Source organism: Oculina patagonica, chromosome 13 (assembly GCF_052425735.1).
Source record: "Oculina patagonica isolate OP01 chromosome 13, crgOcupat, whole genome shotgun sequence".
Classification (NCBI taxonomy): domain Eukaryota; kingdom Metazoa; phylum Cnidaria; class Anthozoa; order Scleractinia; family Oculinidae; genus Oculina; species Oculina patagonica.
The window spans coordinates 22285562-22309619 of NC_135770.1; the positions used below are offsets into that span (position 1 = coordinate 22285562).

The 24058-nt window shown below is 38.1% G+C and overlaps 1 protein-coding gene across 5 annotated transcripts in view; it reads left to right on the forward strand.

Moving 5' to 3' along the window:
- The window catches only part of LOC144636256 (fibroblast growth factor receptor 3-like), a 43420-nt gene extending 21317 nt beyond the window's left edge, over positions 1 to 22103 (forward strand). For 2 of the 5 annotated variants that reach the window (XM_078495416.1, XM_078495418.1), the window contains 15 exons: positions 2508 to 2537; positions 2681 to 2941; positions 3579 to 3629; positions 4309 to 4401; positions 5156 to 5174; positions 6061 to 6106; positions 8384 to 8753; positions 10887 to 10997; positions 11344 to 11534; positions 15181 to 15291; positions 16003 to 16073; positions 17564 to 17604; positions 18068 to 18164; positions 20431 to 20530; positions 21096 to 22103. In XM_078495416.1, the coding sequence (XP_078351542.1) occupies positions 2508 to 2537; positions 2681 to 2941; positions 3579 to 3629; positions 4309 to 4401; positions 5156 to 5174; positions 6061 to 6106; positions 8384 to 8753; positions 10887 to 10997; positions 11344 to 11534; positions 15181 to 15291; positions 16003 to 16073; positions 17564 to 17604; positions 18068 to 18164; positions 20431 to 20530; positions 21096 to 21164 (1661 nt within the window). In that variant the 3' untranslated portion in view covers positions 21165 to 22103. Of the gene's footprint in view, positions 1 to 2507; positions 2538 to 2680; positions 2942 to 3578; positions 3630 to 4308; positions 4402 to 5155; positions 5175 to 6060; positions 6107 to 8383; positions 8754 to 10886; positions 10998 to 11343; positions 11646 to 12199; positions 12341 to 15180; positions 15292 to 16002; positions 16074 to 17563; positions 17605 to 17998; positions 18032 to 18067; positions 18165 to 20430; positions 20531 to 21095 lie in introns of those variants that run through there. The other 3 variants (XR_013567495.1, XM_078495417.1, XR_013567496.1) reach the window with 3 other exon arrangements.
- Positions 22104 to 24058: the final 1955 nt, after the last annotated feature.

Consider the following 24058-nt stretch of genomic DNA (forward strand, 5'->3'; position numbering starts at 1 on the left):
ATTACACTGAAAACGGCCATCCCGAAAAGGTTCCCAAAGAAGGGTTGGAAGTAAAGGACAGACCAGTTTGGTACCTGCCCCGTCATCCCGTTACACATCCTTCAAAGCCCGACATAGTGAGAGTGGTTTATCATTTTGCAGCAATGTTCGGACAGTCATCTTTAAATCATCAGCTGCTGCAGGGCCCGGATCAGACGAATCAACTTGTGGGTGTCTTAAGTCGGTTTAGACAAAAAAACTGTTGGAATGGTTGCTGACGTAGAAGCAATATTTCATCAGGTTTTGGTGGACCCAAATGATTGTGACACTAAAAGATTTCTATGGTGGACAAATGGACAATGACAAAAGGGATGGAAGAGTATCGAATGGTGAAACATTTGTTTGGAGCAACTTCTTCACCAAGTGTTGTTAATTAATTTTTGCTTGAGGAAGACAGCCGAGTTGTATCAAGAGGAGTTTGATGCAGAAGTGGTGGAGACAGTAAAGCCCAAAATTCAGAGTCTGAAAGAGCCAAATCAGTGGTTAATTTAGAACTTGAAATACTTCCTACAGAGAGTGCTCTTGGCCTCAATTGAAATACAGAGGAGGACAGGTTTGTGTGGGAGGTCTTGGAGAAGATACTGCATTTTCAAGCCAGAAACTAATGACACGCATAGGGATAGTGTAAGCTGTTTATTCCCTCTTCGATCCGTTGGGATCCTTCGCTTCATATGTCATGAAGGCAAAGTTGCTCATGAAGCAAGTAGAGGCTAGGCTGGGATGATCCTCTGGAAGAAGCAGACAAAATAGAGTGGAAGCGCTGGCTAGACGATCTCCCAAAACTGCAAGAAATACAAGTAGAGCGTTGTTTCAAGCCAAAGGGATTTGGTGAGGTTAAATAAGTACAGTTACACAACCTTTCAGATGCGTCTCGTCAAGGATATGCAGCCGTTGCATTTCGCCGTTTGTAGGATGTGTCCAATCTAATTTACTGAGAGTTTTTTATGGGAACGTAAGATTGGCTCCCGTACGTGAAATTTCAATTCCAAGATTGGAACTTACAGCCGCTGTTATCTCGGTAAAGCTCTCCCAGGTTATTCGACGAGAAATGGACCTGACAATAGACCAGGTTCACTACTGGACTGACACAACATCCGCGTTGAAGTACATCAACAACGAACCAAGGCGATTTTATATGTTTAAGTCTAATCGTCAGACAGTGATACACAATGGGTCTTAACCCTCTGAGTGGAAGCTATGTAAACCGAGTTTGTAACCCTGCTGATGACGGTTCAAAGGGACTGAAGAACGATGCTATGTTAAAGAATGATCGTTGGTTGAAAGGTTCCAAGTTCTTGTGGGAAAACGAGAGACACTAGACCAAAATGATTGAAATTCCGGTCTTTGAAGATGGTGATCCAGAAGTAAGAAAGGATGCTCAGATTTATGTCTCTACTCTAAAGTAATGTTTTGGATGACTTGATTTCGTACTACTCCTGTTAGTGGAAATTGAAATGCGCCATCGCAAGGTTGCTGCGTACAAACAGAACCTTCGAGTCAAGGTTCAATTGAGAAAGAACGCTGCAATCGTAAGTGATTCTCCAGTCGAGTCCAGTGAAATGCCATTGATGAAATGTGGTCATTTGACAGTGGCTGAGTGGCAGCCCCTACTAGCTGAAAAGGAAATTCTCAGACGCGTTTAAGAAATAGCTTTTCGAGCGGTCTTAAGTGTACTTTCAGCGACAGAATATTGTAAGGACAACGGTCACCCAAAGAAAGATCCTTTGGAAGGCTGGAGCGTGAATACATCAGCTGAATCCGCTGCTAAAGGAAGGATTGTTGAGAGCGAAGGTCGACTGGCCAATGCCCCTGTTGGTTACGACAAAAAAAGACCCTGTTTCATCCCTTGCAAGCATCATGTGACAGATCTTATTATCAAGTAGTGTTATGAAAGCTTGGGTCATATGGGCCAAGAATCTGTCTTATCGTCTTTAAGAGAGATATTCTGGATAGTGAGGAGGTCAGCAGTACGGCGTGTGATAGAAAGGTGCATGAACTGTCAACAGCAGAGAAAGGCATGTCCAGGAGAGCAGTTCATGACAGAAAAAAGTTAAAAATAGTGAAAAAGTTATATACAAAAATATAATATAATAAATGCACCTATTGATGTGAATCTGATGGATTTAAAGTAGAGGGTGCTAAAACAGTGAGTATTATTGTCAGCTGGACTCCAGGTTGCAGTGGTAGATGCGACCAATTGTTTACAATCCATTATCGAGTAAAAGGAAGTGGCACAAATTTTGTGGAACAATCTGTTGGGCACCCTTACAATAACATGCAAGCTGTAAAAGGATTGCTCACAAACAAGACATATTAATTCACTGCTCAATCTCTCAATCAAGCTGGCGAAAGTCAGGCATCGGTCCCGAAACAAGTTATGACACCAGGTACAAGGAGGAAAGTTTCACATTTTCTATTTTCGTTTAAAAATGTTGTTTATATGTCTATTTTTGTTTGTTTACTTTCAGAGTCTACAGTACCACCTGACAGAGGAATCGGTATGTTTAAGAACACTTGAGTCTATATAGTACATCTGCAGGTCAAGTTTTTTCCAATATTGGAGCTGGAGGTTATTGATATTTTTATTATAACAAATGTGTTGTTGGTACATGAAGTTGCCTTTGTTTTTCTCCCGTTATAGTCAAGGGAACGAGGATGGCTGATGATCCCGCAGTAATAATGGTGACATGGACAGTAATAGATCCAGCAGTAACAACCCTGAGTCTTGAAATCAACGAGGGAGGTGAGGGTCAGTGGAAGCCTGTCAAAGGTGCAAGTGGTCTGAGTAAATCAACAAAAGATTTTAAAGTGACTGATCTCAAGGCTGATAAGAAATACAGGTTTAGAATGGATATGAGACGACCAGAGGAGCAAAATCCTGTTTACGTGTATAGCAATATTGGTAAGTCATTACATCACCTAGTAAATTTCATGTGGGTTGGCCTGAGTCATCGGCCGCTACAGGAGATGCAGGTTTACGAGAGTTGGACGATTCGCTCAAGGGGAATGGGTACTACAAAATTTGATTGTGTCGGGTGGATCTGATCTTGCTTTTTTATTCTTGGCGTATCGCTGGGCGTGGGTTTTGAAGAAATTTGATGGTGTTTCTTCTCTTTACAGTTTCCAAGGTAACTTATTTTACAGTTTTGGTTGTTCTGGCGTGATTTTCCGTATCAGTTTGTTTAAAAACGTTAGAAAGGCAAAAATATCTGCAAACTTGTAGAAAACTTGTTTATAACTATACAGAACTATATATAAAACGTCGAACTCGCAGTTAGACTCTAAAGATTTTTTGTCAAAGTAATTCCTAAGCTTTGCGCATATACATGCCACAACTGGAAGCCTCTTTTTTTAATTTGTCTTATTTGTTTCACTACCGCAAATTTATTGCACAGCTTCACTATCCATAGAAGGAAGAGAGGTTACCAATTTTTTGTGTTCTCATAAACATTAAAGTCATTAAAGAAAGCAAGGAATACGCTTATCTTAATTACCCCGATTATGCAAATTGTCAATTGCTTATTATCGTTTGCTCATAGTCACAACCGCAGCAATAAATACAAATGGAAATGAAATGGACAATCAAAAAGGTAATCTAGATATTTTTTGTTTACAACTTTAGAGAGCATTAAATTGGGTCGAGCCAATGGCACACTAATAAAACATTAGCAAAGTGCTCATTGCGCTAACGGTAATTTCATGAGTACCAACTCAAGTTTTAAACACTGTAGGGTTATGTTGATATTTATTTTTGAATTGAAAAGTGTCAGCAGTTTGCCTAATGTAACGAGAAAGATGTTAGTTTTGTTTTCATGACCGTAGGACAAAGACATATCGGGGTCCTCGACGAGAATCGACCCCATGACCTTCCGCTCACCGATTGGATGCTCTAACCACTAGCAGTGTGCTAGGTCGTTTACCAAGTTCACATTTGACACACGTACGTCTTGCATACTGCTAGCCTGCTGTTACTTTGGCTGTTTCAGACACATAATTTCCTTAATTGCCCACCTGTGAATAAAATTTATATCCGTTACTTGCCCTGAATGCTGTGGTTACAGATGGAAACGATCTTGGAGTCCTGGTAGCCTATGTTCTTAGGCTAAAACCCTGAAACCCTAAGTTTGACAGCTCTGATAATCGTACTAATACACTAAACCTAGTAAATAAACCTAGTAAATAAATAGAAGGAATGTTATCAAATGAAATCAAAGAGTTATTGCGTAAAGCACAGCTTAGGAGAAATGAAACACTTTGGTCTTTTCGCAGGAATACTTTCTACTGGAGCAGTGAGGGAAGTTGTTATAACAATTATAGCCATTTTAGTGGTTATTATTTTAGCCTTGGCTGTTTATCTAAGAAGTAAGTACTTTAGTTAAACACATATCACCAATGAGCCAGAGGCTCGTTTAAAAGTGAACGTGTATTCTACAAATTACAATGTAAAAAATTTAAATATGATTATCTATTCCATAAAAAATAAAATACAAAAATCAAAGGTAGGCGTTCCGGTTCAGTGTTCAGACATTTAAAGCCGAGGGTCATTAGAACGTTGATGAGGTAACCCCAGGAAGACGGTGTTTCTCAGATAAAATACTGGCCACCTGATTACGTAACTTTGTTTATGTATATTTAGCGCTTAAAGATGATTTATGGCCCTTCCGAAAAGTTTACTTACTATGGGTACTCTAGATCTACATTGTACTGAATGTTATTCGATGATCATTAAAAAAGATGTTATACTTATTATGGATTCTAAACATTACTAAGTCTATCCCAAGTAATTTTCCCTGTATTCTTTTTATGGCTCCTTAACTGGTTTGCCGGTACCCGTTTTGTATATTTCCTCATCTCGGTGAGAGAAGCACGTACTAAAAACTAAACAATAATGTGTCGTACCCTGAAGCACAACACATTGACCCCGGCCAGCGCTCAAATTCTGAACCACTCGATTTAAAGTCAACACGCTACTCATAAGGTCATGGCGTACATATTGTAAAATAATCCTACAGTCACACAGATTATTTCAAAAACTACATTACATGTACGTTAGTGTCATTAATTAGCGTGTATACCTTTTCTTTGAAAATACATTTCCGTGGCTTTTCTTTCGTAGGAAAAAGAAAGAGTGAAAGGTGAGTTCTGGGGCTAAAAAGTACCCTTTCCTTAGTTTTGAAGTATTATATATTTTCGAGTTTTTAATTGGGTTAGACAATCCTTTTACTATATTAAAGACGGATTTGATTTCCTGCTTAACATAGAAATATAAAACTTGATAGAAGAAGTAACATATCCTTTTGTTGGAAATAGGTCGGGGTTTTTTTTCATTCACCATTACAAAGTGAGGCCTGGTTAAATACTTGTCATAAAAATACCTTTGAATGCTGTCGTACACCAGGGTAAACGGTAACTCAGACATATCCATTGTCACATTTTGCCCAGCGCAAGCATTTTTAGAATTAGGTAAACTAAGTGGTGACTTGTGTCTATATATAACAATAACGTTACCTCGAAAAACTGTTCTCTATCGCAACAAAAGAACAAATATCAGTACATATTTTCGCACAAAATTGAGGCTATTGTGTTAATTATCGTTCAAATTCTTACCCAAGCCCTTTCACTTTTTTATAATAATAATAATAATAATAATAATAATAATAATAATAATGATGATGATGATGATGATGATGAGGATGATGATGATAATAATAACTTGCGTTGTATGCCAAGATTTGTCTGAAGTCTTTTTTTTTTTATAGAAAGTTGTTAAATGTGTTTTTTTGGCAATATGTTGAATAATAAAGCAATTTTCCTGCTCAGTCGTGCGGAATATCGTCTGATTATAGCCAACTTGGCCAACGGCCTCGTCGGTTAAGTTTCAGGCGATATTGCGCCCGATTTCGATTTTGTTCTGTCTGCGTCGCGTGACATGTTTAGAAAAATCGCGCCAAAGAAAAATAGTTAACGGATTAAAAAAGCTAACTGAACCTATCTTCTTGAAAATGTATTTTTTTTTCTCAGGATTGCAGAGCAGAGTAGGAATGAACCCCATTCGTCTGAATTTGTGGTAGGAAATTTTTTTTAAATGTTCTTCTCCCCTTTGTTTCTACCAAAGTTTTATAGAGATTTGTGATATACCAAAAAATGTAATATTTTAATTTAAATTTCCATTTAGAAGCATTATATTCGACAACGGTTATAGTATGAGAAGGTATTTAACTACTAGAAGAGTTCGTATCATCCCATGAAAGACCTCCAACAAATATTATCATGGCATATTCTGTAATACTTTTAACTTTGTAAACATTTTTATAGGCAGAAAAAATCTAGAAAGACCATTGATAGAAATTAATCCCTCCTCCTTAACAAGAATATGACAAGAATGAACAATAGCACAGCATTACAGGAAACGCTCTGTATCCCTTACTAAAAGTTCAGGAAATAAACAGTATCAGCCACTTTGGTTCGGTTATACATGCCGTAAAAATAAGAGGAGGTCAATAATATGTGTGCCAGTAAAGGTAAAAGGGAGTCCAACGCGCTAACCGTTAAGGCCTGGCCAAACGGACATGCAAGTGGACGCAAGTTTTCAACTTGCGTTTAATGCGTCTCCGTTTGGCCAGGAGTTGCGTACGCTTGCGATGACTTGCGATGACTTGCGCTCACTTTGGTCGAGATCAAATTTGCATGCAAGTGAACGCAAGATTTTCACCGTTTGGCCACCCAACGCTAGTCAACGCAAGTTTGCTGCTTGCTTCAAATACTGAATTGTAGCGCGCGCAGTAGCATTTAAATGGCTTTTTTGACAACTTGCGTGCACTTGCGAGTCCGTTTGGCCACCCAACGCAAGTTTGTACGCAAGTTCAACTTGCGACTACTTGCGTCCACTTGCGTTGCCGTTTGGCCAGGGCTTTAGGCCACGGCGCCCTGTGTGCCAGTAAGCGTCCCTTTTAAGCACTGATTGTGAAACATGGATGGATGAAGTCGAACAGGAGAAGTGGGAGATCAAGCTTATTCGGATAGGCACCAATGTTTTGGACATTTTTTCAGTCAGAAAGAAATATGAGGAACGGTATTCTGTGTTTAATGAACATCTTTTTATTAAAGAAATTGTAAACAGTTCATCTTGCGCTGGCGTGGTTGTAGGTATTAGTGATTAGATTCTAATGTTCTGCAAAATCGACATTGAGGCAACATCGAGGCAAAATTATTAAGAGTGAATCTAGTGGGATCAACAAAATTTTGGGGGATCAGGGATCAAAGTTACCATCGCTTTTGGGATCAGGTATCAAGATTTTGGGTAAAAAGATGGGATCAGTTGTGAAAAAATATACCTCGTTACGACCCTGAATTAATGTTATGTAGAAATTAGTTCGTTCATTTACTATTGCTGGTATTCGTCAGGTCTTTCGTTTATGTATATAGAAGTTTTATGAGAGATCTGTATTTTACCTAAAGTACTGTTGGTATTCCCCTTGTTACAGTTTAGAGTACTCTCGTTACTCTCGAACAAATCTGGACATATAGATTACAAGATATGCGTAGTGTTATTACAAAGCTTTCGAATTAAGTAACGAGCAGTAGTTGAACAAGGTTTAAACAGGGGAAATCTAAAAAAAACAACAAAGAATTTAAAATATAAGGAGTCTGGGAAAGAAGAAATTAAGCTAGCCTCTTTTTCAAATTGAGTTAGGCCAAGCGTTCTGGATGCACGTTTAAGTCTTGATTTAAAAAGCTGCAAAGATAGAGCGTTCCCGATGACTTTGGTGATTGAATTTATGGTTATTAGATATGGGAGGCGCTGTGACCTAATGGATAGTGCGCTGGACTCTAGATCAACCGGTCCGGGTTCGAGCCCTGGCTGGTGTAATTGTGTTGTGTTCTTGGGCAAGACGCTTTACTCTCATGCCTCTTTCCACCCAGGTGTATAAATGGGTACCGGCGAATTTACTGCTGGGGGGTAACTTTGCGATGCTCTGGCATCCCATCCAGGGGGGATTAGATATACTCCTGGCAGGTGTATAAATGGGTACCGGCGAATTTACTGCTGGGGGTAACTTTGCGATGCTCTGGCATCCCATCCAGGGGGGGGGGGGGGTTAGAAATACTCCTAGTCGCTTGATGCTACGGAAACCGGGATAAGCTCCGGCCTGATGGGCCACTAGGCTCGAACGCAGACTTTACTACTTAGATATGGGTACTATGGGTATTGGATAAATACATGTGGAACTGAAATGGATAAAGGAAGATTTCAGTGAGGTGTTTATCTCCTACTTCGCCGGGAAAACCTTTAGCTGTGATATAAACTTTGCATGTTAGTATAACTGGAGATTCAACATTGTAGAATGAAGCGATTGAGATAGAACTTCAACACTCTGCATTACCAAGGACAGAGAATGACTTGGTGCGCTTGTCACACGTCGATGATGAACCAATGGCGGCGGAGGCGGAGCGGAGTGAAATGGGAGGTTATGACGTACCTACAGAATTCATCTATCCAGAAGAGCTGACACCCTGTACAAAAGAAACAGGTCCCCAGTTTATGGAATATCAAACTTTAGATCGAGCAACAATGGATTGGGAAATTGCCAGAAATAAAGTTTCCATTGTAAAGGTAATCGGCGAGGGGGCCTTTGGTAAGGTTGCCAAGGCAACCGTAAAGGATGTCCGGGGAATTCCTGGAGAAAGAACCGTGGCTGTTAAGATGACAAAAGGTTTGTTGCCTTACTTGAGATTAATTTAAGCCGTTGTGTTAAATTAAAGCTAACTAGGTAATGGAGCTTTAGATTGTCTAGTTTTGTTATGTTTTAATATTTTTGTCTTCACAATTTATGTATTGGGGACTATGATGATTTTAAGGGGTTCGTGATTTTCCAACAATATGTTTGAGCGTGGGACGCTTTGGAAAATTTCTTGAAAATGAGACAAAGTACAAAGGGGGCCGTCAAAAACGTTTCTGTTAAAAAAATGTCGTGTTTTCATTATCAGTTTACATGACTTGGTAAATCTGCGAACAAAGAATATTTGTACTGTTATGTATATTTTTCAGAGCTAATGTTAATGATATTGAAAAAAGCCAATACAATAATAGGCTCTTCTGCCGCTCTCACCTAATTTTCTGTTAAAAAAATGTCGTGTTTTCATTATCAGTTTACATGACTTGGTAAATCTGCGAACAAAGAATATTTGTACTGTTATGTATATTTTTCAGAGCTAAGCCAATACAATAATAGGCTCTTCTGCCGCTCTCACCTAATACAATGAATTTAACTTACATTGATACCCACTCTGAGCACTGTCAATTAAATTGTCTGTTCTGCATGAAGCTATTTCCACAAAAGTTACACAAGAAGTGATAAAGCTTGAATCAAACTAACTTTAGGTCACAATAAGTCATAATGTGAACAATTAAAAAAAGACGGGTGACTAGATTATCAAGAATAATTAATTTTCTTTCACTTGATTTATTGAAAAGATTCCTTGGCAAACCTAGCATCATTTTGAATAAGGTTTATAGGATAAACACGCAGTTAATATCATAATTCTCTGAAGTCACGCAGTTAGTATCCTTACTTAATAAATGTCAAATATTGAGATGCAAAATATACATGGGTCAGCCATTTTTCAAGAGTTCAGTTAAGCAGGATCGTTGGGTGGGTGGGGGGGGGGCATGTTTTTTTTATATTTGTTTGCAGAATATCACATGTGGGGGTGAGAGTGTGGGGGGGGGGGGGTGGGGGAAACAATTATTTAGAACATCAGGGGAGGAAGGAGGGGGGGGGGGCTTCCAAAAAATGTACGGGAAAAAATCACAATAGCGCCCAATCTACATTTATTATAAACCCTCCCTTATGTCATGAATAGTTGAAAACTCTATATTTGCAACTCATTTTAACTTTAAACGGTTTAAGACGTGCCTTTTAAATGATGTTCTATCACAGCTATTTTCAAGAGAAAAAATATGGCAAGAGACTGTTCTAAAGTTTGAATACTTTAAAGGGATACTTTCACGCTTAGCTCTATGTGCACTCAATGCCGATCGGATGCGGAAAAGATAACAGGTGCGTTTGTCCAGAATAAACCTTTCGGGCCGAAGAATAATTCCGATCTTCAACGCTTAATTTTGCATTTTTAATGTAAATCCTTTGACATCTTCCGAGAAATTCAGGCATCAGACATTCTGCTAGCCTACGTGTACCTACAGGTAGGCTACCATTCTGCTTGTACCAATTATTGTCTGTGATTACTAATATGTGAAATACATGAAATTTTTATAAGAAATATCGCCTCTATCGTCACGTTTTCGCAACATTTTCAAAGGAAAACTTCCCGCAAGAGTCATCTGCTTGCTTCTAACTGTTTTATAAATAATATAATTGAATATTATAGCTTGCAGACGCGCCGAATCAAAAACCCGTCTCTTTAACATTTGTGGACTGGGTTTTCATCTTTGTATGCTACAAAATGGAATATGTGACACAAAATGTCGTAGTGACACAAATATACAGTGTAATAGTGAAAAATTTTAATACATTTTTCTTGGTTCTTCTTTGTCCTGATATGAGGTGTGACAGCAGATTGGTTGCTTGATAGATACATCACGGTTGTTTTGTTGCCAGTGGCATTGTTAAAGCATTGTTTTGCCCAGTGTAAAAAAGGCACAGAAAACAACAACAACAAAAATCAATACAAAGTGCGCACTCTGTACATTTAAATTTTCATTTCTTTTATCCTACGTGTGCATTTTTTTGAAACCTTCATTTTTTCATAGTTTTCATATTTTGTTGTCAAATACCATTCTACTTCACGATACTGGTTAAAAACATCAAATTTCATTTTAATTTTAGCACATGCAACAGAATCGGAAAGGAACACTCTTTTGTCAGAACTGGAGATAATGAAGCGATTGAAACCTCACCCACACGTTATAAAACTGCTGGGTTGTGTAACAACGTCAGGTTTGTTCATTCACAGATTTAAGGGTGCTACCACCTTGTGAAGTAACGTAAATAGTCCATCATGAACCCTTTGCTCTACAGCTTTCATTTAAATAATAACACACTTTCCACAGATTTGAGTTATAATTCCCTTTTATAGAATAGAGGGTACTATATTTGTTTTCGGGAAAGCTCCGCCGGAGTTCCAAACCCTTACCCTTTTGACCGGTGACTGTTTCCAAAATGGCCACTCTTGACGTGTTTTTGTTAACTTCTTTTCCAGACTACTGGCGAGACAATTTTCCAGCTTGTTATGAATTACCCTTTGTGTTATAACGCGTGAAACATGATTCATTTCTTATCATAGATCCTCTCATGGTGCTGATTGAATATATTCCATATGGGGATCTGCTGGGTTTTCTGAGGAGGAGCCGAGGTTTGAATGACAAGTATTACAAAGACCCGGATATAATGCCAAAAACTAGTCTGACGTCAGATCAACTGCTGAAGTTTGCCTTCGAAATCGCTGACGGGATGAGTTTCTTGGCTTTCAACAAAGTAATAAGTCACTATTAAATATAATGCTGAAGCATCTTCAACACCTGCATATTACGAAACTCACCTATTGAACAGTCTATGACATAGGCGTCATTTTCTCTAAAATACTACTAAAAGGAGAAGTTTACTCCAGAATGGCCATTTATTTTCTTTCCGTCAATTAAAAGTTTATACCAAGATATGTTATTCACCAAAATTTCAGCCCCCAACGTGCACTATAACCCTACGAAATCTTATCCAAAACTCGACAACTGGAAGCCGCCATCTTGGAGCTGGTAATGTAAGCGTGACGTCAAAGAGCTCAGCCTGAAGTTTGGCGGGAAAATTTAAATACTCGAAATCCCTTTGTTTATTCGTAGTGGCTACTGTTTGTCAAAATTCCTCTTTGTGCAGCTCCATTTTGCTCAAACAGAGTTTCAAGAAATACAAAAAAACAAGGGGTTTCGAAATTATAATTTTCCCGCCAAACTTCAGGTTGAGCTCTTTGACGTCATGCATACATTACCAGCTCCAAGATGGCGGCGTTCAGTTGTCGAGTTTTGGGAAAGATTTCGTAGGGTTATAGCGAACGTTGGAGGCTGAAATTTTGGTGAATAACATATCTTTGTGTGAACTTTTTATTGGCGTAAAGAAAATAAATGGCCATTCTGGAGTGAACTTCTCCTTTAAATAAAAAAAGTTTAGTTTCTTGCTTCACTGTCGATCAAACACTGGTTATTGCGAAGAAATGCGACATTTTCCCCACATGACTTTTATAATTGCTAAATTGCTAGAACGATATGTTGATACCTACACGCGACGTTGGTTTAATCCAGGGAGGGGGGGGGGGGGGGGGAAGAAACGAGGTCTGGGACCGAGTAGCGATGCTCTCACAACTTGCAAAGCGATCAATTCACGATGTAGTCAGCGGTTTTTGGACGATGACGCAACAGGCAATCTTTTCCCGCGAAATGGAAGCTGCTATGTCGTGGAATCACTTATTATAAAGGGGCTCAATTCTCTTAACTAAAAATCTAAAAGCAGCGTGTTTAAATCCGAAAATGTCGTCATCGTCGTGTAGTTTTAAGAACGCAGAATTTTGTGATGCCTTGCTACTTTTCAGTGCTGAAATGCAAATGTTTGACATGTTTGTACCACGATTTTCAACTGGCCCACATGGGGATTGTAAATGAAGTAAAACAAAGAAAGACCAAGTCAACAAACAACCTCAAACAATAGAGCAAGAACAATAGCTCCGACCAGCGCGGGAATATGCGATCGCCACGTTAGCAGGAGGGCATTTTGCGGGCGCATGCGTGCAACCGCTGTACAAAGACCGCGTGCTCTTGGGAATAAAAATGGCGCGGAAGATTCAAACTTTGTTTTTTGTACTGTTTATCGTCACATAACTTAATATAGACGTAAATTTCGCTAAGAAAAAGTGTTTTGTGTGTGGAAAGGCTCTTATAAAGCAGATTTTCTGGCCTGGTTCGGGATCGTTGTTGAAAATAATGGGAAAATATGTGGGACAGGTAGGAAAGCCTTCACCGACAAAAATCAAACAGGCCGTAAAAAGAGGAAAACATTTATTCGTGTGCTGGAGTGTGATATATTAGGATCAAAACTTCACATCAAATCAATTGCTGTAATACAAGCAGAGTGCGAGCAATATTATAGCTTGTCGGGAGATTTTTTGCCTAAAGGGACGGCCACCAAAGAAAAGGGTTTTCCCTGAGGGAAAAGACATGTTTGGGTGTTCTGCACATTATAATGCAGCTCATTGATGACTCTAAAGCAAGGCCAACTTGCCCTCGACTGGCAAACAGGGTTTCCTGGACACATTTAGGCGACACAGAAGTAAAACAGTCGTTATAACAGAACGAACATCAATCTTAAAGAAACAAACGTTGAAATGAAAATTTGAAAATAACATTGTTTACAGTTAAAAATTATTTCTTAAGACATTTTATGCAGCAGTTATTAGATCGTTTCTGAAAAATATATATATCGCTTGTTCGTTTCATGCTATTTTTTGACTGGTGATCAAGGCTAGATTTTGATAAAGGAGCCAAAAATGTACTAATTAACATAGTAAAATGTAAACAAATAGTCTACCAGCAAAGAATTACCATAACACTTTAAAATTAAGACCGATCTCAGTAATTCTTTTCTTGTTCAACGGAATAATTGTGGTACATCGAAATGTGAAGTTATTTTGACCAATGCTTAAGTTTAAGGAAATAATCACAAACGATAGTTTCTCTGTTAGAATAAACCAGCGAGAACGTACGTTAAAGAAAGCTAAAAATTACCACAATAGACCATTTTTTAACGCTACCTTCGCAGCATTAGACGATAGTTCAAGTATTTCAGGTTCCATATATCATCGGTAGACGCTGGAGATCAAGGTTAGATTTTGAGATTTTTGCATCGTGAGAACGATGAAATTGCAGTTTTATGAAAAATCTGAACAAAATCATGACCACTCGCTCAAACCCGGGATACTTGATAATAACATCGTATAGTTAAAACTGCTGTTTTATATTTTAGTACTAAGTAGCCGTAGCGCTTTGTCCGTTTAGATCTCCCAGCTATTAAAAATATGGGCAAGGTATTACGGTTCTCGACATTCGGTCGCCATTTTGTCCACGCGCAATGTTTAATACACATAGCTAAAGTCGATCAGATAAACGGCACGCCGATACCAAAGTATGCTGGTTGTTGTCAGAAGATAAAACAAGGACTCTTAGTATCGTATACAGCAAATAAAACTTAAAACACCTTTTATTTTGAGCTGAAAATTAGGCCATAAATTGTGAAAAATATGTAAACAATCGATAGCAGAACTTCTCTGTCGTGTGCACTAGCCCAGATCGACGCATGCGCACGCAAAATGCCCTCCTGCTCGCCACGTTTTCATTACCATTCCCGTGATGGTTTTACTTCATAAAAACACCACATGTTGACACCAAGAACCTTTCCGGAGAAATTTTCGCTGCTTTAAAGACAAAACTTAGAAAGTCTTTTTTATTACTACATATATAAAAAAAATCGAACTCTCTCACTGGTCCCATGTTGTTATTGTTTTGGCAAGTTCATAAAGAAAGGAGCTGCTCATGCGCCTTAGAGACATCCGCTGACTACCGCCCCGATGATTGCTTTGCAAGTTGTGAGAGCATCGCTCAGATTTCATATAAGAGAATGTATGGGAAGTTGCTTCCCCCCCCCCCCCCCCTGGTTTAATCTTATAATTAAGGTCATTTCACTAATTTGATTGACGAAAGAGTTTCGAAATCTGAGTACAGTGGAACCCCGCCCTACGACCACCTCTGTTACATCTCGGCCACTTTTTTAATGCTCAGTCTGTCTTTTCATTATTTTAGAACCCCTTTAATACAACCACTTCCTCAACAAGACAAGATTGTACTGGCAAGTTGTAGCGTAGTGAATTATCGTGGTTCCTCTGTGTTAAAAAATAAGTCGATTTTTTTTATCAATGAACTAATCCACACGAGCTGCTGAATAAGTAAAACAAATAAACTGTAAGGCTCGTCACTGGACTAAATGGGTAAAGTTATAACAATATGTATATACGAATTAGCTGGGAAAATATAAACATATAAAACGCATTTTCTTCAAATTACGCACACTTTCCTAACTTTCACAGATAATCCATCGAGACCTGGCTGCTCGGAATGTCTTAGTTGGAGACAATGAAACCTGTAAAGTGACCGACTTTGGAATGGCAAGAGAAAGCGATTACGAGCGCAAATCAGGGGTTAGTATTCAAATGATGAAGTATAAAGCAACATCTGGGGTTTACTTTGGTGTAAAAATTTGTAAAATGTCTCTTTGTTTTGTAGCTAGCGTGTTCCTTCTCCGCTAATATTGTTTCGAGGTATTTTGTTGTTTTAGTCGTTGTTTGTTTTACGTCATTGGCGAGTTTCACAGGTTTTTACACGAAGGATTATCCAACTTTTAGGTACGATTAAGACTAAATAACTTTGTTCAATGCGATAAGCTTCTAACAATTCAAGACTAGGATGTTTGGTGTAGATCAAACTTATGACTTTTTTTTGCGATTGTCATGACACGAAATATGTCGAAGAATTTGGAAGCAAAATTTTTAAGTCTATGTGACAATCATAATTATGCACAGACAACGTTCAATGATGATTGCAAGACGCAAGAAGCTGCGCGAACTACAAAATCCGCATGCAACAAAGTTGTATTGGCTAAATTGCCGCTAATGTATATAAGGCGGTACAAATTGTGTAAAAAGAATGAATTGAACGTTATTTATTTTTAAATGAAGTCTTTATTGCTTTGTTGGTAAGTATAACATCTATTATGATAACCAAGTTGTTTGTCGATGGTTTTCTACATTTTTCCACTAGCGCTGAAAGTTCTGTATTCTTTTTTGGAATACCAATACCGTGAGCAGTGCACATCTGACATGATTTTTGTACCTTGAAATTTATTTTGTCAGGGTCGCCTGCCTGTTAAATGGACAGCTTACGAGGCTTTAATGTATGGACAGTACACAACTAAAAGTGACGTGTAAGTATTTTCGGATCTCATAAAAGCGTACATTAGATAAGTGTCTCGACAGAAACTTAGTTGTCGACAACTACCATAGACAAGTTAAACGAGTCAACAAGTATAAGTAACACTTAAGACAGGTTTTTCACACACTAAAGGCCAAAGATAACTTTTTTTTGTTTGTTCCTTGCCCATGTCACAGTGGGTGTTTTCGTGCTAAAATGTGGTCAGAGATACTGATGATAGCTTGGTTGTCGACAACTGTCTCACAGACTAAGACGTTCTAAATGTCAACAACCGTTTGCTTTGAAACCTCAAATAAGTCGTTTTCTTTTTAAAGAAGAAAACTGTTTAGATGACAGTAACTGTTTTTTACTGAGTTTTAGTTACCTACAACTTTTTGTTACCGTCAACTAATTCTTTCATTTATTCATCTTAATTGTTCATTCTCTAATCTTTTCTCTTTGTTGAGGCCCAAAAGGACCACAAGGTGGTCGTTAATACCGGCGGTATTAGTAACTGATCTAACTGATCGATGAAGCGTAATTATGGGTGGTTTTCACTGTCACGCCACTGTCACGCTGCGAAAAAATAAATCCAAAACTATTGTGTCAAAAAAATCAAGAATATTACGGGTTGTAGAAAAGTACAATATAAACTACTCGTCCAAGTCTCAGGACTGTACGGTATTCCGTACTCGAGTTATTCGTCAAAATGTTTCACGCAAATTTAGAGAGCACAGTATGGAATCGCCATGTTGGAGCCTAACTGCTTGGGCTCCAACATGGCGGCCGGAAATCAACAAAAACATCTGGCATTAAATACTGCTACAAAAAGCGGTCAGATCACCATCATGAACAAGTAAGCATTCAGATAAACACTTCTCGCAAAATCTCAACTGTTCAGATTGTTAAAAATCATAAGATAAAGCATTTTTTTAAGTATACGTGACAGCCTTTTGGGGCCATCTTTGATCTCGTGTGGCGTGAAACTCCAAAATTCAAAATGCTCTATCTTAAAAACGGCGAATGCTATCGAGCTAAAAACCTTCCAAAAATATGTATTAAGGACGTATAATAGCCAGTGAAGGATAAAAACTCAGGGGCCTTGCGATTCTGGATTTTAGAATTTTGATGACGTCACGTGAAAACCAAGAATTTGACTACGAGCGGTCTTTTGGCTTTTGCATGGTTCAAATTGCTTCCGGCGCCCGCGCTATTCATCGCTCGCGGCTTCGCCGCTCTTATATTGCTCGCAGTCTACGTGATGATACGTTTTGCCTGTGTCGCGTTTAGCGCGTTTATGCTATCCGTGGAGCTCAATATAACAGCAAAACTCCTTCAAAAAATCGTTTAAACTGGCACAACTAGAAGATATTATAGGTAGAATTAAAGATTATGCTGTAGCAGGTGTTGCACTCATCCGCGTTTTTAAATACATGGCTGCCCGGTTTTGAACAGTTTTTAAACCTTGGTAACAGTTTAAGGCTGAGTATTTTTCTCTCATAGGTGGAGTTATGGTATACTGCTTTATGAAATCTTTACTATAGGTAAGGACACTTACTTTTTCCAAAAAAACCCCGGTTTGGTTGCTTTAAGAATACAGTTTTAGACTTTTTGTGTTGATAAAACATTTCAAACTTATGAATAATTCATCAAGTTTAAACAAAGGATTTGGAAATTTAATCTTAATTATCATAGATTTTTACAATTTTATATATCATTTTTATCTTTAGTTTTAGTTTCGATTGAGGAGATTAACAACACACAAGAAAGCGTTTCATCACATTTTTAATTACCTCGAAGTTCGTCAAAAATACTCCGCTGCGCGTTGTATTATCAACTCTTTTCTCGGCGTGTGAAACACACTCTACATTCTCGTATATATGTTAGTTTATATTACGTCATTCTCTTCGCAAAAATACTCATGCATTGAAATTATAGGATATTGGAAGCTTGGTGTGAGGAAGTACCTAGGTGAGTAACGAAATTCCTTTCAATATTTACCTTTAGGTGGCAAACCCTATCCCAAGATAAATGGTCGTCAGATTGCTTCATTCCTGGAAGAAGGAAAGAGAATGGCAAAACCGAAACATCTTGACGACTATTTGTAGGCATTTTTTTGTGATATTTTGTTTTATTTAGTTTATTTTAACAAAGTACTCCAAGGATCAGTCGAAAATTGTCCAATATCACTGATAATAATGATTTTTGACTGTCATTGTTTTGAAAGGGTTGATGTCATGTAATCCTTATGGCGAACCCCTAGTATGTTTAACAAATAGATTTCCATTTTGCCATGCTTCTGTTCAGTTATAGATCACAGATGACGTCAAAATGTGGTAAGAACAAAAAAGTAGACCACAAACCGCTAGGCGAGTAGGTCACTGATGTTCTTACCACATTTTGACGTCTTCTGTGATCTATAACTGAACAGACCCACGGCAAAATGGAATGTAATTGTAAAAGAAGACTTTTACTAATTATAAAAGAAGACTTTTTAAAAGTTCTAAAGCAAGGCAGTTACCGGTGAGATAAAGTTGTTTTCTGCAATCATGAAGAATTGTTAAACCGATTAATAAACAGAATGCATGATGGGAAACGAAAACGTCGACGAAAAAACAAACTTTTATTCCGTTTGGAAAGTGTTCACAGTCACTCTTTACTTCAAACTTGTTTGGCCCAGTTAAATGCTCTCAAGGTGAACAATATTTGGCTGCTTGTTTCTCACAGAAGATTTGAAATTAAGCTGAACCTTTTTTTGGATCCGAGTATTGAAAAACTTTGGCGATAACGCTGACGTTGACAATGAACTCTGATCACGTGCGCGAGTCACTCTACGCAGTAACGTCATCTTTATATCTGTACTCTCATTGATGACAGGCATTAACCAATCACAACGCGCGCGGTATCTCGGTTGTTCTATAATGCAGTTTAGATAATGAAAGCTATTGAGCAATTTTCTTATGAGGTTATTATTCTTTTCAAATATTCTGCAAAATAAAAAGGTTTTCAGGGAATTTCTCGACACTTGTGACAATGTAAAAAGTGGAACTGCAAGAAATTAGGCTCTTTAAAAAAGTCGTTCTTGCATGTGCGAAGGAAATATTGTGAAGAATACGAGCCCTCGTCCATCAAAGCGTTCATCCAAAGCATCGACCTGCATCTGTTCGTACCGTATATAGAATCTTCACCGTATATCGATATTGTCCTTGTCATAAAGAAGTCTTCTTGCTGGTTAGCCCACCTAGAGGAGAAAATCAAATAACATAATAATTTGGGGACACTAAAATAAAATTCAAAATTGAAAATAAAAATAATAGTATGAATTATGCTAAGGTTAATTTTGAAAATTGTTATAGATCTAAATATTATGCTGGAATAGGTCTATGTTTAAAATATACAATCGTTCCGTATCTAAAGTAAAATATCACGCTAGAAAAGGTTAAAATTAAAAATCGTATTTAATCTAATATATATATACACTTAATACACGATCTATATAAAAAGTCATTAAAAGATGGATAAAAAGAGGAAAGTGTTGTTCAGCTATTATCGGTTTTGACTGCATTTTCTCTGTGGTCGAAGAAAATCTAAATTCACCGATCCTCCGAAAGTTGCAACTCTCAAAAAGTATGCAATCATTATAGCGATACCATAACCACTAATCTTTCTATATACACTCTTTTTAGTTTATAAGAAGATCGAGGCTTAATTTTGCGAATTTTTAAGAATATTTTAAGAATTAACCCGAGGCTAAGACGTTGAAAAGAATATAATTTTGAGTTGAAAATTTGTAAATATGTTTTTATTAATAACAGAACCGTATATAGTCCTTTTTTTCTTAACTAGCCAATAAAATGAGAAACCTGCCCTAGCCAAATTTTCATTTTCGTTGCTTTTGGCAGTTCGATAAACGGTGCATTAACTTGACCTTGAGCTGGCTGCAACGAAAAGCGATGGAACACGTGCACAATGTAACACGATACAGATCTGGACACTAAACACTTGTAATTGATACCCCAATACATGCTAAAAGGGAAATGTCAAACGGTATTATCTAACAATGTTCATAAGAATATTGTCAGCCTAAAATCGGCAGAAAAATAAGAATATTCAGCCTGGGTTGAAAAAACAATATTCTTATAAAAAAAAGAGTGTAACTTTCGAGTCTCACGTTGCCCATTAATTAAAGATCTACATGTTTATGTAGACCACACCACCAGCCATGGCCATTTGCCCTCCGTTTGTTAAAATAAATCTTTAGAAATGTGTTATCTTTTATGAAAAATGTTGTTTTCATCCGTCACTGTTCGGTTTTGCCTGACCATTTTTACAATGTACTTGCCAAATAGGTCATGAAAGTTTGTTTTCAGGTTCCAAATAATGATGAACTGCTGGCACGAAAATCCCCAAGACAGGCCGACATTTGAGTCGTTAAAAATTATCATGGAACTGATGAAGACAACACGCAAGGTATAAATGGCTTAATAGGCAATAGGTACTTTGTACATTAGCTTGGCTCACGACTTCACGACTTCCGAGGCTGGACGTTACACTGAGCTGCTCAAGTTATAACATTCGACGTGTCATATACTGCACTAATCAACTACATTACGTTCGACTATGAAAAGTTCCACTTTTATTTCCCGGGATCTGCTACATTATAAGACAAACAAACAAACAAACAGAAAACAAGTGTATTATGATGTTATTTTGATCTTAATTTTTAAACTTAACACAAGTCGTGGGATTTCTGTAAACTACCGTGTGGCTAAGTATATGTCCACGTTAAAAAGTCTGTCTCATGTCCTATGTGGTTCCCTGGTGAAATATCTCGGATACACGGATAGAACATGGCGAATTGTTAATTTTCTCATTTTCGCTTTGAAATACTCTCAAAAGTAGCTAAAATACTCTTTGAAATACTTAGCTTTGAAATACTCTTAAAAGTAGCTAAAGTAGCTAGCTTTTGTTCCTTTTAAACCATACTTCTAACAGAGTATCTTTAAACTAAAACAGTTTCTTTTTTTTTCGTCAGGAACTCTTCCGCTGGGAGAAGTATGAGAAGCATTTGTACGAAAATGTAGAGATTTCGGAACTTTTATGACTAAAGAAAAAAATGTTAACAGCTACAGTAGAGTATCGGCCCCTCCGAAAGTAACGCCTCTCCGTGAGTAACGTTACGGTTTACACTATATAGACAGCATTGAACGAGCGACATCTTTATTTTGCCTTTAAAAAACTGATGTGTTATGCGTCTGTCATGACCGTCGCATAAATGTGATACTTATAATAACCCAGTACCAGCCAGTTTTGAGGCTGATGTCACCTTAATCATGTGTGTAAAAGTTAAAAAGATCGTGTATATACATCAAATGTTAGCAGTCAATAAAGATGGATGGTTTTCAGCCAAATGTTTGAAAATATCAAACAAATGACGTTATTTCAAATTACGAAAAATTTGTCGATTTGTTTTGAATTTTTTTTAAGCTGCAGCTAGAACAGGATATTGCAAAGGTTTGTACCGAGTTTCAGCGTATTTCGATCATACGGTTTGAAGAATTTTGGTCGCAAAGTCAGGTACATTTGCTTTCTAAGTTCTAATCGCTTTGTTAACCTCGCATTTCGAATGAAATTATTCTGTTGTTGTTCGAAGAGAGGTGTTACTTCCAAATTCCGCACGATTTTCTGCCATTAGGGAATACATGTGCAGGAACGGTAATTGTCATTTTAGTAGTAACTACTTCTTGCTGTGTTATTTCCAAGTGGCAGAAGATCATGCGGAATTTGGAAGTAACACCTCTCTTCGAAAACAACAGTATAATTTCATTCGAAATGCGGGGTTTACAAAGCGACTGGAACTTGGAAAGCAAATGTACCTGACTTTCCGATTCAGATGCGGACAGTGTAATGCTACTTGGTTGTTAAAAGTTATCGCATTTTATTTTTCGTTGATCAGGTGCGTAAAGCTACATGTAATATCCTGTTAAGCAATGATTCAAGATGTTTGCTACCAAATAATATATATTAAACTGAAATTACATGTTGTGTCGTCTTATGGTTTTTCAAGTTGTGACAGCGTTTAGCTTTATAGAGACCCTTCTTAGGATAAAAAATTTACCCGTCTTAACGGCCAGGCCGCGTAAGTTTCAAGTTCTCCAGAAATTTGCCAAAAAAAAAAAATGGAAACAGCAACACTATCTCCCGTGAAAATTAACAAAGAAAAATGGATTTTTCAACCCGGTTGGGTTTATTCTAAACTACCTTTCTGGGTAGTCAAAACCAGGTTAGCGGTTTCTTAACATGGCGTCTGGACACAGTTCAGGCTTAATTAATTGTAAAATTTCCCTCACTACTCGAGAACCAGGGAAACAATAATTTGGCTCAGATCAGGGCTATCGTGGTATCGTCAGCAAGCTTCGCTTGCAGCTTCGCCATAACAGGCAAGTTAGCACGGTTTATTCACGCCTGTATATAAAACATCACATTCCCCTCACTCATCAGAGGGCGGCGAAAGTTAAACCTGTTCAACAGGTACTTCTGAAAGCCAGAAGAGAACACCCTGGATAATTGTAGATGAAGAAATTGAAATAAATTCAAAAAGTAGAAGAAGAATCAGGCATATGATAACTATAACATGATCAAGATAGCCAGCCATTTCACTTGTTAACAAATGGCTTAATCATGACGACACTTCAGTCTTGTCTGATCTTAATGCGACCTCTAAAAAAGTTTAACCGTAACCATACTTTAAGTGAGTTAAGCTAGGCACACACTAGGGGACTAGTCGCAGTGACTTATCCCTTAGTGTGTACCATAGGCGTACGGGCACCTTCGGACCTGGGGGGCGGAGACCATATTGCCCGAAAAAAAATGCCATGACCATGGATCAAAAGCCGAACAAAGAGGCTAATAAAAATGGGCAACAAAACGTGCATTGAAATAGTTGTGTACAAACCTTGCCTGCTTACTTAAAGGAAACGATAGTTCTTTAATTAATTTCGTGGCGTTGCCCCAAGGTGTCAATGCACTGAATCCTTTTTCTTCGGAAATATTTTATTCATTCACTCGAGTTCAGCAAAAGTTAAAGTATTTTGGGGGGGACCCAGTTAACATTGTTTTATTACCCACTTGAAAGTTAGCGTGTAAAACATTCAGGGATGAATGGGTTAAAACACTTCGTTGAAAGTTTTGAGCTAAGCCCTGAGAACTTTATTAGCTTCATTACATTTGTAACAGCTTTGTTTTAAGGTTACACTGGATCCACCGCGCGCAAACGCTTAAGCTATGGAAAGCTGAAAGCTACTGAATCAAGCGGAGGGGTCACGCAGAATGTGCAAAAAAAATCGAACATGTTTATAGCAAGTTTCGAGACGAAACGAAAGCAGATAAATTAGAAATTTGGACTATTAAACCACAGAGTTTAGAATATTTCCAATACTTTTCCTCTTGATGTGATTCTTTTTAAACGTAATGTTGAGATTTGTCGGCTTATTTTCCATTTTTTCTCTAGGTTTGTTGCCCGAATTCTAAGCATTTTGCCCGAAAGATTTCGGCACAGGGGGCCGGGGCTGCAGCCCCCCTCGCCCCCCGCCTCGTAAGCCTATGGTGTGTACAAACTAAAAAATGACCGATTTGTGGGACTATTGGTCCCTGCCACTAGTCCCAGAAATCAAACCAGCTTAATTCGTAGGACTAGTCGCAGGGACCAAAAATGTTGTCCCTGCGACTAGAATTTCGATTTAAAATACGAGTACACACCAGGGGACTGGTCCCTGAAGCAAGTCCCTACGACAAGTGCCTGCGACTAGTCCCCTAGTGTGTGCCGCCCTTTAAGTTCGTGGACGTTTTTAACCGGGTTTCTAAAAAATTAACCCAGTCAACTTTCTACGTGCGGCTGCTCCATTAGTATGTATCTATTCACGAGAATATATTTTCTTAAAGTTATTTTCATTAGCAATAACACGTTACGGTTTTTAGCTTGGTGCCCCGTGTGCTGGA